This window comes from Dreissena polymorpha, chromosome 4 (genome assembly GCF_020536995.1).
Source record: "Dreissena polymorpha isolate Duluth1 chromosome 4, UMN_Dpol_1.0, whole genome shotgun sequence".
NCBI lineage: Eukaryota > Metazoa > Mollusca > Bivalvia > Myida > Dreissenidae > Dreissena > Dreissena polymorpha.
The window spans coordinates 5,679,786-5,695,086 of NC_068358.1; the positions used below are offsets into that span (position 1 = coordinate 5,679,786).

The window sequence follows — 15,301 nt, forward strand, 5'->3', positions numbered from 1 at the left end:
CAAATCTTCTGACCAAGTTTCATGAAGATCGGAAAATAAATGTGGCCTCTAGAGTGTTAACATAAAATTGCCCCGCCACTTGGAAGCCATGTTTTTCAAGCAAACATAATTATTTTCAAACTAATACAAGATATCATTAAGACCAATCTTCTGACCAAATTTCGTGAAGACTGGACAATAAATGTGGCCTCTAGAGTGTTAACAAGGTTTTACTATAGCCATATATAAAGCAATATAAGGAAAAATGCCCCGCCCCGTGGTGGCCATGTTTTTAAAGCAACCAAAACCATTTTCGAACTCATCCAAGATATCATTGGGACAAATCTTCTGACCAAGTTTCATGATGATCGGACAAGAAATGTGACCTCTAGAGTGTTAACAAGGTTTTACTATAGCCATATAAGGAAAAATGCTCCGCCCCCGTGGTAGCCTATATTTTTCAACCAACCAGCATCATTTTTGATCTCGTCCAAGATATTATTGGGATGAATCTTCTGACCGAGTTTCATGAAGATCGGACTATAAATGTGGCCTCTAGAGCGTTAACAAGATTTTACTATAGCCATATATAGCCATATAAGGAAAAATGCCCCGCCCCATTGGCAGCCATGTTTTTCAATTAAACGTAATCATTTCGAACTCATCCAAAATATCAATAAGACGAATCTTCTGACCAAATTTCATGAAGATTGGACAATAAATGTGGCCTCTAGAGTGTTAACAAGATTTTACTATAGTCTTATATAGCCATATAAGGAAAAATGCCCCGCCCCTTGGCAGTCATGTTTTTCAAGCAAAGGTTACCGTTTTTTAACTAATCCAAGATATCAATAGGACAAATCTTCTGAGCAAGTTTTATCAAGATCGGAAAATAAATGTGGCCTCTAGAGTGTTAACAAGGTTTTACTATAGCCGTATAAGGAAAAATGCCCCGCCCCCTGGCGGCCCTGTTTTTCAACCAACCAGCATCATTTTCAAACTCATACAAGATATTATTGGGATGAATCTTCTGACCAAGTTTCATGAAGATCAGACAATAAATGTTGCCTCTAGAGTGTTAACAAGATTTTACTATAGCCATATATAGCCATATAAGGAAAAATGCCCCGGCCCTTGGCAGCCATGTTTTTCAAGCAAACGTAAACATTTTCGAACTCATCCAAGATATCATTGAGACCAATCTTCTGACAAAATTTCATGAAGATTGGACAATAAATGTGCCCTCTAGAGAGTTAACAAGGCAAATGTTGACACCGCACAACGGACAACAGACGACGGACAAAAGGCGATCACAAAAGCTCACCATGAGCACGTTGTGCTCAGGTGAGCTAAAAAATCAACTCAATATCTGAAAGTGTTGCTTAAAAAATTCCGGAAAACGGTTATTATAGAAAGTCCAAAGCCCATAACTTCTCCAAAAATCAATGGAATGGAACAAACTCACACTTCATCTGTAAGTCATCTAGGTAGATTCATGTACTAAATATTCAGTTCAATATCTGAATATTTGCGCTCTTATAAAGAACATTTCCAAGTCCAACGCCCATAACTTGGCCAAAATTCAATGGACCGGAATGCGACTCACACTACATTTGTAAATCATGAAGGTAGACTCACATACCAAATTGACTCTATATCTGACCACAAACATCACACGTCTCTGACATTTCTCAATGGCTAATCGAATTGAAAATTCATTTACCGGTAAATCTTGTAATTAGACCGAAAGTCTTGTCACTGATAAGCCTATGCACAGGCTAATCTGGGGCAAGACTTTAGGCACATGCTTTAAGCCCTGTTTTGCTGATCTCGCACCTTCTCCTGTCGTATCTCAAAGGTCGACTTCTCGTCTGCTTTCCTTGCCCCTCCAAGTATATCAGCCACATCCTCTCCCTCGCTACCCGAGTCTGACAACAGGCTCCTCTGTATCGCCTGACGGGCACGGCTGAAATGGGACCAATCTTACAGAATCAATAAAGGAGCTGTGTTGTGGGAAAACTGGGCTTAATGCATTTGCATTCGATGTCATCACAGATTAGCCTGTGCGGTTTCAGCCTGTTCAAGTTTTTCAACAAGAAGGCTTAATGCATTTAGATTTGACTTTTGGTAAAGAACTAGGTTAGAAACAAGATGCTGCATTCAATAAACACATTTATAACATGACCTACGCTCCAGGAGTGAAATAACGTAATGCTGAATTTTGTTTATTACATGGGTGTTATTACACTAGTTATATAACTGTGAAATGACGTCATTTTTGTGCCGAAATGACGTCATTATTCCAGCGAATTTCTTCAGTTAAACTCTTTTACAATGTGAATAAAAAGGTGAAAAGAGCAAAAAATAAAGAGAAAATTGATGGTCATGTTATAAATAGAATCTTAGATTCATTGCCATTTTGTATTAAATTTATAAAACTCGTCATCTAAATTAAGAAAAAAACTCGGCAAGCCTCGTTTTTATCTTTATTTAGATGACTCGTTTAATAAATTCAATACAAAACGACCACTCATGCAAGATCCTATATATGCCTTATCAGTATGGATTCCTTTGACCATCTGAATATATCTAAGTACAAAAGAAGGACAGTGTCAAGGCAACAATGAGGTCAGGTGATGTGGGTGTGTTGATAGTGTTCAAAGACATTATTTATTCCTGTAAGTAGTAATTGTTACTTAGACCTTTGAACTGTTCACCTAAGTAAACTGTATGTGTCCTAAGTAAAGCATTGATTATAAGAAACCAATTTCTTGACACCGTTTCATGTGACCTTTACCGGGGGGACCTAAAAATCAAAAGCATTATTTTTACATAGCATCTTGATCTTTTTCATCTCTGATGTCTTCATATTCTTCATCTTCGTCTTCTTGTTCATCACTGTCTCCCTCAGCATCTTTCTTCTTTGACTTGCTTCCTGTTTTGGTACCAGGCTTGGTACTAGCCTCGTCTATATCTGGCGGGTCAAAGAAGTCATCATAGTGGAGATTCTGAAAGATTTTTAAAAAATTTATCATATTCATTTTACAATTATTCAAAAGGAAACAATACATAAGCTTTTTTATGCATAATGATATTTGGTAAATACATCATCTCGATACGTGCAAACACACATTGGGTGGGCATGGAAAGGTTTTTCAATTATTGGAATTCTCAGCAATTCAACGTTGATAACACAAACATAATAATAAAAAATATTATTAAATATCTTAATTTGAACACAAATGTGTAAGAAAAAATATTTGTTCAAGTCAGTTAAGAGAGACACTTCACAGAATCTATTTGTAAATATGTATTGTCAGAGCACACATAAACATATAAGCTACAAAACAAAAAGGCATGTCCTTAAAGTGTGGTCCTATATTAATCTGTGCAGTCTGCACAGGCTAATCAGGGACTACACTTTCGGCTGTTATGGAATTTTCCTCTTTAAAGAAAATCTCTTCTTAATGAAAGTCCAGTTAATGTGGAAAGTGATTTCCCTGATTAATTAACTGACAAACCTCATCTTTTGAGTCAATATCCCCAAACAGATCAATGTCTTCTTCTTTGTCTGACTCCTCTTCCCTCTCCGCACCTTTTCTGCTCTCTCGAAGATCCTCTCGATCCAGGAATTCCGCCATGTCAGCAAGCTTGAAAAATGCATCATCAACAACACTGTCTTTTCCTTTGTTTTTTCCTTTCAGATTTCTTTGTGCAGTTTCTGTTCTTGTATTCTCAATATCTTCTTTAAAAGAAACTGACTTCTTGTCTGTTTTCTCTGACCTTTTCTTATTATTTTTTTCCAAATCCTCATTGTCACTGCCATCATCGTCACTAGCTTCAAAGATTTTGTCTTCCACATCAGCACTTGAACCTAATGGACCATAATTTAAATCTTCATCAGAATCACCAGTAAAATCAAAGAATTTGTCATTTTTATCTATTGAATCAATTTCCTCATCACTACTATCATTTTTCTCCAAATCTGAACCTAAATCAGAGTCATTTTCATCCTGAAATTCATCACTGTTATCAAAATCCTCTTTAACTTCATCCTCCTTAGCCAACAGATTCCCAGACTTTGAACTGTTTTCTGTTTGTGTTTGAAATATACACTTATCTTTGCTGGTAAGCAAAGTAGATGAAAGGGATATCAATTTTCTGATTCCCTCATTGTTTTCCAAGTCAATTTGCTGCCAGATCTGTTCATCATCAAAGCCAGCAACTGTGAGTTCTGCTACGGTGTTGTCAGACTGAAACACTATGGAACTTGAGGAGTGGCCTACATCATACATGCATTTCAATGCTTTTGTGAAGTCCTTTGAACTGTGGTTCTTATTCCTGAAAAAACGGATGCTCAATACTTTAAGTAATCATCAGTGTTTGACAAACACTTATCAAACATTACATACATTCACAATTATTTCCAAGTAGTAAGCAGGGTTCTCTATAAGAGCCGACCGCCGGCCTAATCGGCTGTTTGAAATAAGATTTTGGCGGTTAAAAATCGCTCAGATTTGGAAAATCGACAATTGACTTTTCGAAATTTGCGTGTATTTTCGGTAATTTAGCTCCTATTTGCTATTAAGCAAAAACGTCGCTTCATTACATGTATCTCCCTTAACACATTACAACAACAACAATGAAAAGGCGCATATTAGAATCGGTCAAAAAGCAGTATAAATATTTTGGCATTCTGTTCATGACATGTTGAGTTAAAATTTTACAAAAGTAATAAAGAGCTTTTTCCATTTATCTTTTGTTAGTTAAAAAAGCTAAAATTCATAAAATGCATACAAAAATGCTCAAATTTAAGTGCCTGGTTGACCACTAAAATAGCCATAAAATGGCCCAAAATGCAGGAAATCAAGTGCTCAATTTTAAAATTTTCAGGGGGAGCATGCCCCCCAGAACCCACTAGAAGGCCTTTTGGTTTCACATTTGGGCCTGTTGGCTCAAAATTTATTGAGAACCCTGAGTAAGGACAACAAATGAAATGTCAATAACTGATGATTACAGGTATGGATTATACATTTAGGTTGCAGTATATATTGACTATGTTTGTACATGTATCAGGTCAAATAAGGTTAAGTTACACTGAACCATTGGACTAAGTTCATGAAAAGCATTTTTGATCAATTTATTCAATTTTGAAATTTCTATCATTATTTTAGATTGGATGAGCAGCTGCAATCAGTGTTTGAAAGCTGCTTAATAATCAATTATTTTGCCTGCAGAGGTTACACCCCAGCATTAACCCTGGGCTAGAGCTTTTAACTTGGGTATCAATTTTATGAAATGAGCACTGAAACTGAACATTTCAAACAAAATGACATGTAAAAGAATATTGAAATGTTTTTCCTTTTTAGCAAGTACAGTACCAAGCAATTAAAAAGACCCATAATTCCCAACCAGGGATTTTCAGGCTAACTTTTCCAAATTTCCGTGTTACCTCGACTTTTCCCGAATGGGAAAACAAATCACTGTGACTGTCATGTGTTTTATCAAATAAGAAGGACATTTAAGGAAAAAAAACTTTGCAAAAAGATAAGGCTGATATTAAAGAAACACAGATATTTGTGTTAACACACATTAAGGAGGAAATATCATCAAGGTAACAGTTTCATAATCTTCAAAACACAAGCTTCGGGATGTACAGGCATATCAGAAAGTTGTACAGATGGACTTACAGACTGAAACACAATCCTTAATTACCGTAATTACTCTAAGTTTTCAGACACTCTAAGTTTTCGAAACACCTCTATTTTGCCAAAACAATTATTTTTGGTGACTTAATTTTCGGACATGCGCCTTTCCGTCCATCCGTAATGAGTCTAAATTTTGGGACAGTATATTTTACAGCGCTACTTTACCAGATTTCTGCACTGTATTCGCTTATCTTTCGACACTTTGATCATGGATTTTTAAAAATGGATTAAGGTCATAAAATCTGGGAGACCCATGCCTGACGACAATGGACCATAACATTTGCATAATTGGGTAAATAACCCTGTATACCGATAGAAAACAATCGCTTCACCCAACAGCATTTTAAATGATATCTTCCTATTAAGGAGGCAGTATGTATAATGTTTTTACTTTTTTTGCTCTGTATAAGTTAAGAGTTAGCAAAGCTGTGAAGCTGTATTTATTCCAATGTAGAAACACTATTGTGAATTTATTTATTGCTTTTATTTCAATAAAGTTATAATTTTCGTACATTTAATATTTGTCTCTAAATTTTCAGACACATGTAATTTTTGTTTTTTCCCTATCTAAATTTTCGAGAAAAAAAAATTAAGTGTCCGAAAACTTAAAAGTAATTACGGTACTCCCACAAGTGGAGGCATAAAAAGATCACTGAACTGGTTGGTCACCAAAACAGGTACCAAGACAATAAATTTTATTATCTTGACATAGATCTTAAATGCTTAGGGCTTTAATGAGTACATGTCAGCAATTTTTTACAATATACTAAATAATCGAGTCATGTAAAGCTGTACTCTCTAAAAAAATAACCATAGTTTACTCGAAGGCATGTTTTACACTTTAGACTAAAATAAATGTTCTGATTTTATCTTATGGAGATAGTGATAGTACTTAAGTTGTTCACTACTAAATATCTGAAACATGATAAAGTTAATGACTAGTATAGTTTTAAAAAAATGCCCTGAAACAGGTTACATTCCATTAGAAAAAGAAGGTGCAAAAACAATCCATTTTGATGTGTGTCAAATTCTTTCTTGGTTTATACATGACATACCTTTTTATTGCTTAAATTGATTAAGCTAGCTAAATATCCTTTAAAGAAGGCATGGTTATGGGGGGTCTCTATGTGCAAAAAGTTGCATTTATTTTCACTTAAAGTTGTCGCTTTTACATTGATGATATTGAGAAAATATGAAGTATATATTTTGACCTTAAGTACTGGAAAATGTCACTTTCCCAATTAGCAAAAAAATAATATTCAAAACTTCTGTCCAAAAAATCAAAAATTAAAATATTGGTTTGTGTCAAGTTCTTTCTTGGTTTGTACATGACATACCTTTTTTATTGCTTTAATTAATTCAGCTTAGAATGTCCTTTAAAAAAAGGTATGTTTATGGAAATCTCTATGTGCAAAAAGCGGCATTTAATTTCGCTCAAAGTTGTTGCTTTTACATTGAATGATATACGGAAAATATAAAGTATATTGTGATCTAAATTACCGGAAAATGGCACTTTCCCAATTAGTAAAACACGACAATTTCCAAATTGCTGTCATACAAATCCAAATTGGTGGTTTCAAAACAAACAAACAAATTGTTTTGTTTTGGAGAACAAAACATCAAATGCACCAATTTCCCAATATGAAGACATTGTAACGCAAAATTTCCCAATTTCAGGGGTTTTCGCACACATTTTTCCCAATTCAGCTGGTACAAGTACTTTTCCCTATTGGGCCAAAAAATCGCTGTATGTACATTTAAAAGTTCTAAGTGGTAAAGACTTTTCATGTCAAAAAATTATGCCTCACAATCACATAATGTCTATAAAATCGAGTTCAATCAACCTAATATATTTTAACAAGCACAATACCTGTTACCATCAACATTAATTTGCATGTCTTTTGTGGAGAAATGCTCAAAACAAACAGTTTTAACTTGCCAATATTATCTATCTTACGAAGGATCCAGAGATAAACAATGTATCACGTTTGGTTAATAAGACATGTGATCCATCTTGCGGATGATTTGGGAGATAGTCCATGCATATTTTCAAATGTGGGATACTAGGCGTTTTCCATGACAAAAACTTACACATTTTCATAACACAATGATATGTTTGAAACATTGATTAATACCTTTTTTCTACAACACCTTATATCATGCAAATTGTTTTAATTATGAACAGTTCGCTAATCATTTTTCATAATTTTGAACAGTTTGCATTTTTTTCACAATATGAGGGTGCCAAGGCCACTTCACAAAGATGGTGAAAAAGCCCTGCAGAAAACAAGTGCAGCATGTATTCCTGGCGGAGAGTTTACATGAAAAACGCCTTTATCAGTTGCAAATAGATCTTGACATAAATCATAGATAGAAACAGTACTTGAATGAACATAAATGTGACACATTAAATATGTGACAAGCCAGATATATAAAAATATTAAGACGACTACAATAGTAACGGCTTGAACTAAATTCATTTTATAAATAATAATAATTTGTTACATGACACAATAACGCGAAAATACATTACAACCATAGCTTTAGCAATTTCCTTAAACACAGTTTTGATATATAAGCAGATCAATCAAATATCATAATGATCGATTTCAATATTAATTGCTTACACTAAAAAATCTTCAGGTCTATTAAGCAAAGGTAAAATATCATCAAATGTTGTAAATAATGCGTGCCCCGTGGGAGCAGCCATTGTTGTTGTTGTTGTTGTAAGAGACCCCCTTTGGTACGACTAAAGGGCGTATATGACTCCTATTCACGAATATGACTGAAAGGGGCGAATATGAACATATATCGGCTGTTTTAAAATGGTTTTCTAGCATTTTTTTATGTATAGAAATCCTTCTATGAATAAAAATCTTCCTAATATATTAATACTGATAATATCGATTGAACATTTGAGTGTTTTTTCGTGACATTTTGTATTGTGGAGTCGTCGTGGTTATATTGTTGGTCGTGTGTAGCCTAAAAACAATGTTCATATTCGCGAACATGACTTTAGAGTTGGAAACATGATAATGTCTAGTAAATTGCTCTATTTATGTTAACAGGTTTAACACATTATGTATATTTTTCATAAATACAGTAATTTGTTTAAAGAAACAACATTGCAGAAAATCATCAATATTGCCAATATTCGCCAATATTCGCGAGTGTGAGTCATATACGCATTTTAGACGAACCCTCCCACGTTGACTTGTCGGAGTAATCGAGGCCCGGACTCAAGGTGTAGAACGAGTAGTTCTGCCCTTGTTAGTTTAAGGTCGGCGGCCTCTGGTAGTGTCGGATGCTGTCGCGAAGAATGAATCATCACAATCACACAATTATATACGTACGCGATAAGTTTTATTTAAAGTCGGCAAGACATCAACATATACAAACATAAGCTAATGTGTGCTTTTGAACCGACTATTGTACAACAAGGGTATATAATAAAACAACTGTAAAACAGCTACAATGTTAAGAAATGTAAGTTACATGATAGTTACACAATTGTAATGGAGGCATAGTATTAAGGTAAAAGACATCATCATCATTGCAATTAAACAGTAAAACAGCAAGCATGTTATTTAAAACCATGACAAATGCCTATCCGCTTATATATAAATGTTTAAAGGAGTATTATCTAGATAAGCTATAAAGGAATGACATAAAAAAAAAGTTAAAACAATTAAAAGGACTGTTTAAGAATCCTTAGTAAGAAACATAAACAATGCCTTTGTACATTATATGAAGTAGCCGGATGTTAAAATGAGTGTCCATCACCATAAAACGTAAGATAAATCCGGTACACAGACTTAAAAGATAATACGGAACGCCGGATTGGCACAATAAAATAGATATATACAGAGTTTGTCGAATAGTGCCTCCGTAAAGTACAGTCTATAGTATAACACAATCTTTGTTTAAAGGGGCCGTCAAACAGATTTTGGCATGTATTAAAGCTTGTCATTAACTGCTTTAAATGCTTTATATTGATAAATTTAAACATTTGAACTAAAAATCTCCAGTAAAAAATAAGAATACAATTTAAAAAAAAGAAGAAAAAACGTTAACCTCCACAGGGCTCGAACCACTGACCCCTAGAGTCATGGAAGCTTGGAGTAAAATATCTCCCGACTTTACCACTCGACCATCCACGCTCACGTTAAATGCGAATGTATTGTTTAGCTATATAAGAAATCCTCGCAGTTTCCCAAAATATCGATTCGCGTCGAACGACGATTTAATCTGTTGGACAGTCCCTTTAAAAGCATAGTAGTAGCTAACGCATATGGGGTAAAAGTTTAAAGTTAAAAGCATATACATTAAAGTATAAAATCGCGAATATGCGTTAGCATTACCCTTAAGCCTTGAGGTGATCATGACCCCTTTGCTAGCTCACGGCACCGAAGTAAATGGATACTCGTTGCGTTGTTCACTAGCTCCAGCGGTTCTTATCTTCCGTGTAGGCGCAAGCTCTCATGGAGACAGGCTCTGTATTTGTTTCTCACAGCATCGGTCGTATATACAATGCACTCTTCATTCAGGTTCTGTGTTGCAAAGTGTGCAAGTTGCATTTACTGCGTATTGATTGAAAACTGCTCTGTTGGCATTTCGGAACGTGGCTATTTTGCGGATTAAGTAAGAGCTTTTTTAGGCGTTCAATAACTTTTTAAACAGTATTAATTGGAGGTCTTATAATCAAAAACAAACACAATTGGAACTCCGATGAGATTGAAATATAGCATTAAACCTGTTTTATTTTCAAACAAAATACAACTGTACAAATGACATATAAACCACTGATATTACATATCCAAAAATCGTTCAGTGAACTAATTTTAGAGCCAATAAAAATAAGCGCGTATGCGATACTTTCCGCTTTTATGGTATTTTATTTTAAAAGATTGTCTTGTCTGCGCGAAAATCATTGTCGGCTCGGGAACTACTTACATGTACCCCGGGTGTATTCTTACGTACCCGGGAAGTTTAAAGCTAAATCGGTCGTTGTCCGCTATGTTTTTTAAATTCATTATATTCACATTTATGTCATTTTTTCTGTAAAATTTCTTCTATATTATCGAAACTCATACTCAATAAACATGTTGATGCAGTTTTTAAAAAGAGAAGTTCGTTTAAGATAATCGGTAGCTCGTTTTACGACATCGGATTTTGGGCGGGAATACAACTCGGGTACAGTCTAATATCGACCGGGTACGTTTAAGTATATTTACCGTACCCGGGGTAGATGTAAGAACACTAAAGAGTATCCGGGTACATGTTAGTAGTACCCGAGCCGACAATGACCAATCGAGCGAAAGTGTCGTCCATGATTAGCCAGTGTGGATTGCACGTTTTCCCATAAATTCGCTTCTCATATAGATAATACTCGTCTAACAACAAGACCCGTTGCGACACTGGCCATATATCTCATACACTGAAGTAACAAGGAAGTGATGCATTTTTGATCAAAAAGACCAGCATACTAAATTGCAATTTAAACGCATCTCTTTTATCAACTTCAAATTTCGCACATGATATTTTTGTGAATTTTTATGCAAGGTTGCGTACATTACAGTCAGTCGTCCAAGACGCCAAAACACTTCTGGACCACGTGCAGATGTGATTTTCTTGTGCTAAACCTGCAAATGGAAGTATTCGATAAATAATTACTTTCTTTCACACATTTTATTTTTTAAGGAAAAACTATTTTTAATGATATATTTTCGAATATTTCACTAAAAGCGTCAGTGTATAATAAGACGAATGTCTATAGGTCGATCGTAAACGTAGCCATGCAATCTCCACGCAGTTTTCTTTCAATGCTCTCACATTCAATTTCTGCCATCACAAGAAAATCCTTCCAGATTTTTTTGCATTATATTATGAAAAGTAGAATCATTTCTTTTATATTTTGAAAATAGTGTATAAGTTTCGGTTCAAATTAAAAAAAAAACAATCACCACGTGGCTCGGCTATCATCACGAGGTTGGTTTTACCGGCAGGGATTTGATCGAGCTATGCTGGTTCAAATCTCTTGCACGACGGCTACATTACATTCACATGTATGTCAACCTCCGCGCAGAGATTTGACAGGAACTAGCATTGCTGGATCAAATTGTATGTGAGAGCAAGGAACGACAACTCTGCGTGTTGATTGCATGTATGTGTGTGCGTGAGAGCAAGGAATGACAGCTCTGTGTGGAGATCGTGCTGGTTCCAGTCAAATCTCTGCGCGGAGGTTGGTGATTGTACAGCACGATCAACGCATCATGTTTCAAATCACATAAAACGAACGTTTGATCTGCCACCAAAATTATCCCCATTACAAATCTTAAATATTTGGTGACGATTCGAACATGGAGGTGAAGCCATGACATTCAACACGTTGTTGCCTTCGTGCTCTTGAGTTTCTCTGCATTCTGAAACAAATAACATTCCATCGGCATCCGCTAATAGCGTGGGTTCCCGATGAGATAACTGTCTCAGTCTGTCATGAGAGCAATAAGTTGACATGAATGATGCTGAGCGAGCAGCAACTTATATTTAAGGTTCATGTAGAGGCTTCAGTTTGAAAAATGTGGGACCCCTAGCATTGAACTCAAATTTGACTAAACGAAGAGTGCCACATTGAAAATGTTTACATATTTGCTTAAAAGGATGGTTTACCTTCAAACTGCTACCAATTTTGTGCAGCAAAATCTCATACCATCGACAAAATCAATCAAGATACAAAGCGATTTTTACACAAAAATAGACATTATTTTCAAAAATCTGAATGATGTTTATTCAACGTATTTCGGCGGAAAATTATATAACTAGTTAATGATATCGACATTGATGAGGGCAAGTTACGCTAAACTAGTAAAACAAATTTACATATCTAGAAATATCAAAACTCGAACACATGTCATTTCATGACGATGGGGGCAGCCATTTTTAGATTAATAAAATTGAAAGAAACATGCTAAAAACTCACTCATCGCCTAATTGACATTCCAAACGGTTGACGATGGCAAATGCATTGGATTGTAATATGATCAGACCTCATAAACACTCCAAAAAATAACTTTGTAAGAAGCATTTCGCCAATGTTTACAATTGTTGTCGAATCACATGTACTTGTATTATTGCGCACAAAATAGTACGCTTACAGACTGACAGAATGATCGATACGAAACTCCGTTCAATTCATCACGGTATACTATTTTATTGATTATATATAATAATAATTCGCTTCAACAACCTAAATGTAAAAATAATTCATTTAAACAAAGTTTTTAATAACGAAAGTGAAAACAACGGACGTCGGATGGATATTATGTGAGATGCACTTCGGCTCTAGAAAGAACAATACAAATACACTAAAAAAGACGTGTGTGGAAAATTTTCAGCTGGAAAATATTTGAAATGGGGTAAGTGATTATATCTCTGTGTGATCATTTCTGTTATTAAGCGCGATCTCTTTCTGATTAATGTTAACAGTTGTTTTACTAGTCGCGACCAACTGTAAAAATAACGATGTGTTTTCTCAGGTATGTGTATACACATACCAGGTTTTCTTACTACTTCACGTGATTTCGACCGATTTGTAATGCACGTTTTTTCTACGGAGCACAGCGAGTGCCACGTTTTCAAAATGGGTTGAAGGAATCGATATACAAATGTATAAAAAGATTCGGTTTGCCAAAAGGAACACATTAATCAAAACGTTACAAGGACAGTAGTTGTTCAGGAAGGAAGAAAGAAAAAAACCATGATACCTAGCTGTGTATTTCTATGTAAAACTATGATTTCTAGAGTCGTATGCACAAAACTTATAAAATCTTGTTATTGATGAGCAATATCTCCTTTTACCACAATGATTTCTACCCACCCAAACCTATTTCTTTATATTTATTTACAATTTTAAATGTCGTCTGCAATTTCTTTTAATTTGAGATTGTTAAAAAAATTCCATTTGGTTATAGCAAAATTGTTAAGCCCTTGAAAAAGAATGGTGACTCTTATTATCCACCATACCTGGATTTTTAAAAAGTAGTTCAGTTTAGTTATTTTAAGAATTTTGTTTAGGAAAATTATCCAAAAAATGCAGTTGAATAATAACTCATTTTCTGACAATAATTTTCTGTGAAATGTTGCTAACTTGACCTTGTATATGTATATAGCTTTGTATTTATTTAACTTACGGTAGTGTATATCCTTCCTAACTTTAGATTGAGATTTTGTAAATTAGTGTACAAATGTATTGGTTTTAAACAAAAATTTGAATAAAGCAAAAAAATATTGAATGTCAAAAATGTGTTTATGTTATTCTATCCGTCTTTACCTTATTAAATTATATATAGTTTGACCATATTGCACCACATTGAATGAAGAAAAACCAAATCAAAGTTTTAAAGAATTTTATCCCTCCCATGAACCTTACTGCATGTTCGATTGAGAAAAACTGGTTAATAGTTTTGACTCAAAATGAGTACATGTAATTTCTGATCGTGTCATTTTTGGCAATTTATTTTATAGTAATAGTTTTCGTTTAATGGTAATTCATCTAATCGTGGATCAATTTGTATACAATTTCTATGAGGTTTTAAATATTCATCATGTGTTCATTTTCCACATTTTGAATAAATCAGTTGATATATATAAGTAATCGAGGCATAGTGAAAAATGTACGTATTAGAAGTGTCTTTAAGGGCGGATTTATACAATCGACACTCAGAAAATCAAAGCGTTATGGCATTTTGTTTTCTTATGCAGTTTTTTATTGTCAAAGATTGATGATACATTTTGATAACCGCTTCTTGATCTAGCAAATCATGTACAAAGAGCCATGTCACACATTTGTTGCTTTTGCATCATGATTATTGGCTTATTATGTTGGTCTAAATTAATCAGCAGACAGTCTTCAAACCTTTTTACCGGGCAAATAATGTCTGCGATTTAATTACGAACGCAATACCTTCCGTTCATCGACCTAGCACCGATATATAATAAGTCTACAGATTAGACATGATTGTATGGTTGAGCTCCGACTGAACTGTTCTTTTTAGGTCAGAATGACTTTCTGTAGTTCACGATAAAAAGTGTAAAGGTTCTATCAGTAAGCGACACGTTGAGAAACGAAGGTCCATAAATGTCTGATTTATGACGAAATATCGCTGCAGTTGAATTCATGAACGATAACAGGGGTTGTACGATTTTGAAGGTCCTGTTTAAACGGATAATTGATGACGAAATATTGCGTACGGCACAGACACCGGTATTGTTCCTTGCTTACTGTATCAACATTGAAAATCGAAACCTTGTCAGACTTATATATCGGGTAATATTAATTGAGATTAAAATAAATAATAGTTAAGATTACATAATCAGATAATGTGCTGACATAAAAAACACGTGTAACCTATATAGATAGTATGTCCTCGTTAATTTGCGGCCTGTCGAACCTATTTACCTAATCAAAGTCAAGTCAAGCAAACCGCAAAACAACCAACAGATTGTTCAACACTCTTAAAAAGAAAAACGACACACCAGTCAACCAACAAACCATACAGTCAAAGTAAGCTAACAAACCAACCAACCATACAGTCGACTAACCAACAATACAAAAT

General features: G+C 34.7%; 2 protein-coding genes across 6 annotated transcripts in view; both read right to left on the bottom strand.

Moving 5' to 3' along the window:
• Positions 1 to 8,431, bottom strand: part of LOC127880010 (U3 small nucleolar ribonucleoprotein protein MPP10-like) — a 31,650-nt gene extending 23,219 nt beyond the window's left edge. For both annotated transcript variants that reach the window (XM_052427207.1, XM_052427208.1), the window contains exons 1-4: positions 8,315 to 8,431; positions 3,501 to 4,320; positions 2,812 to 2,987; positions 1,816 to 1,945 (exon numbers count right to left, since the gene is read on the bottom strand). In XM_052427207.1, coding sequence (XP_052283167.1) covers positions 1,816 to 1,945; positions 2,812 to 2,987; positions 3,501 to 4,320; positions 8,315 to 8,397 — 1,209 coding nt within the window. In that variant the 5' untranslated portion in view covers positions 8,398 to 8,431. The remainder of the gene's footprint in view (positions 1 to 1,815; positions 1,946 to 2,811; positions 2,988 to 3,500; positions 4,321 to 8,314) is intronic.
• LOC127880012 (coiled-coil domain-containing protein 112-like) overlaps positions 1 to 15,301 on the bottom strand; it is a 175,059-nt gene that overhangs the window by 7,603 nt on the left and 152,155 nt on the right. The window lies entirely within an intron of this gene.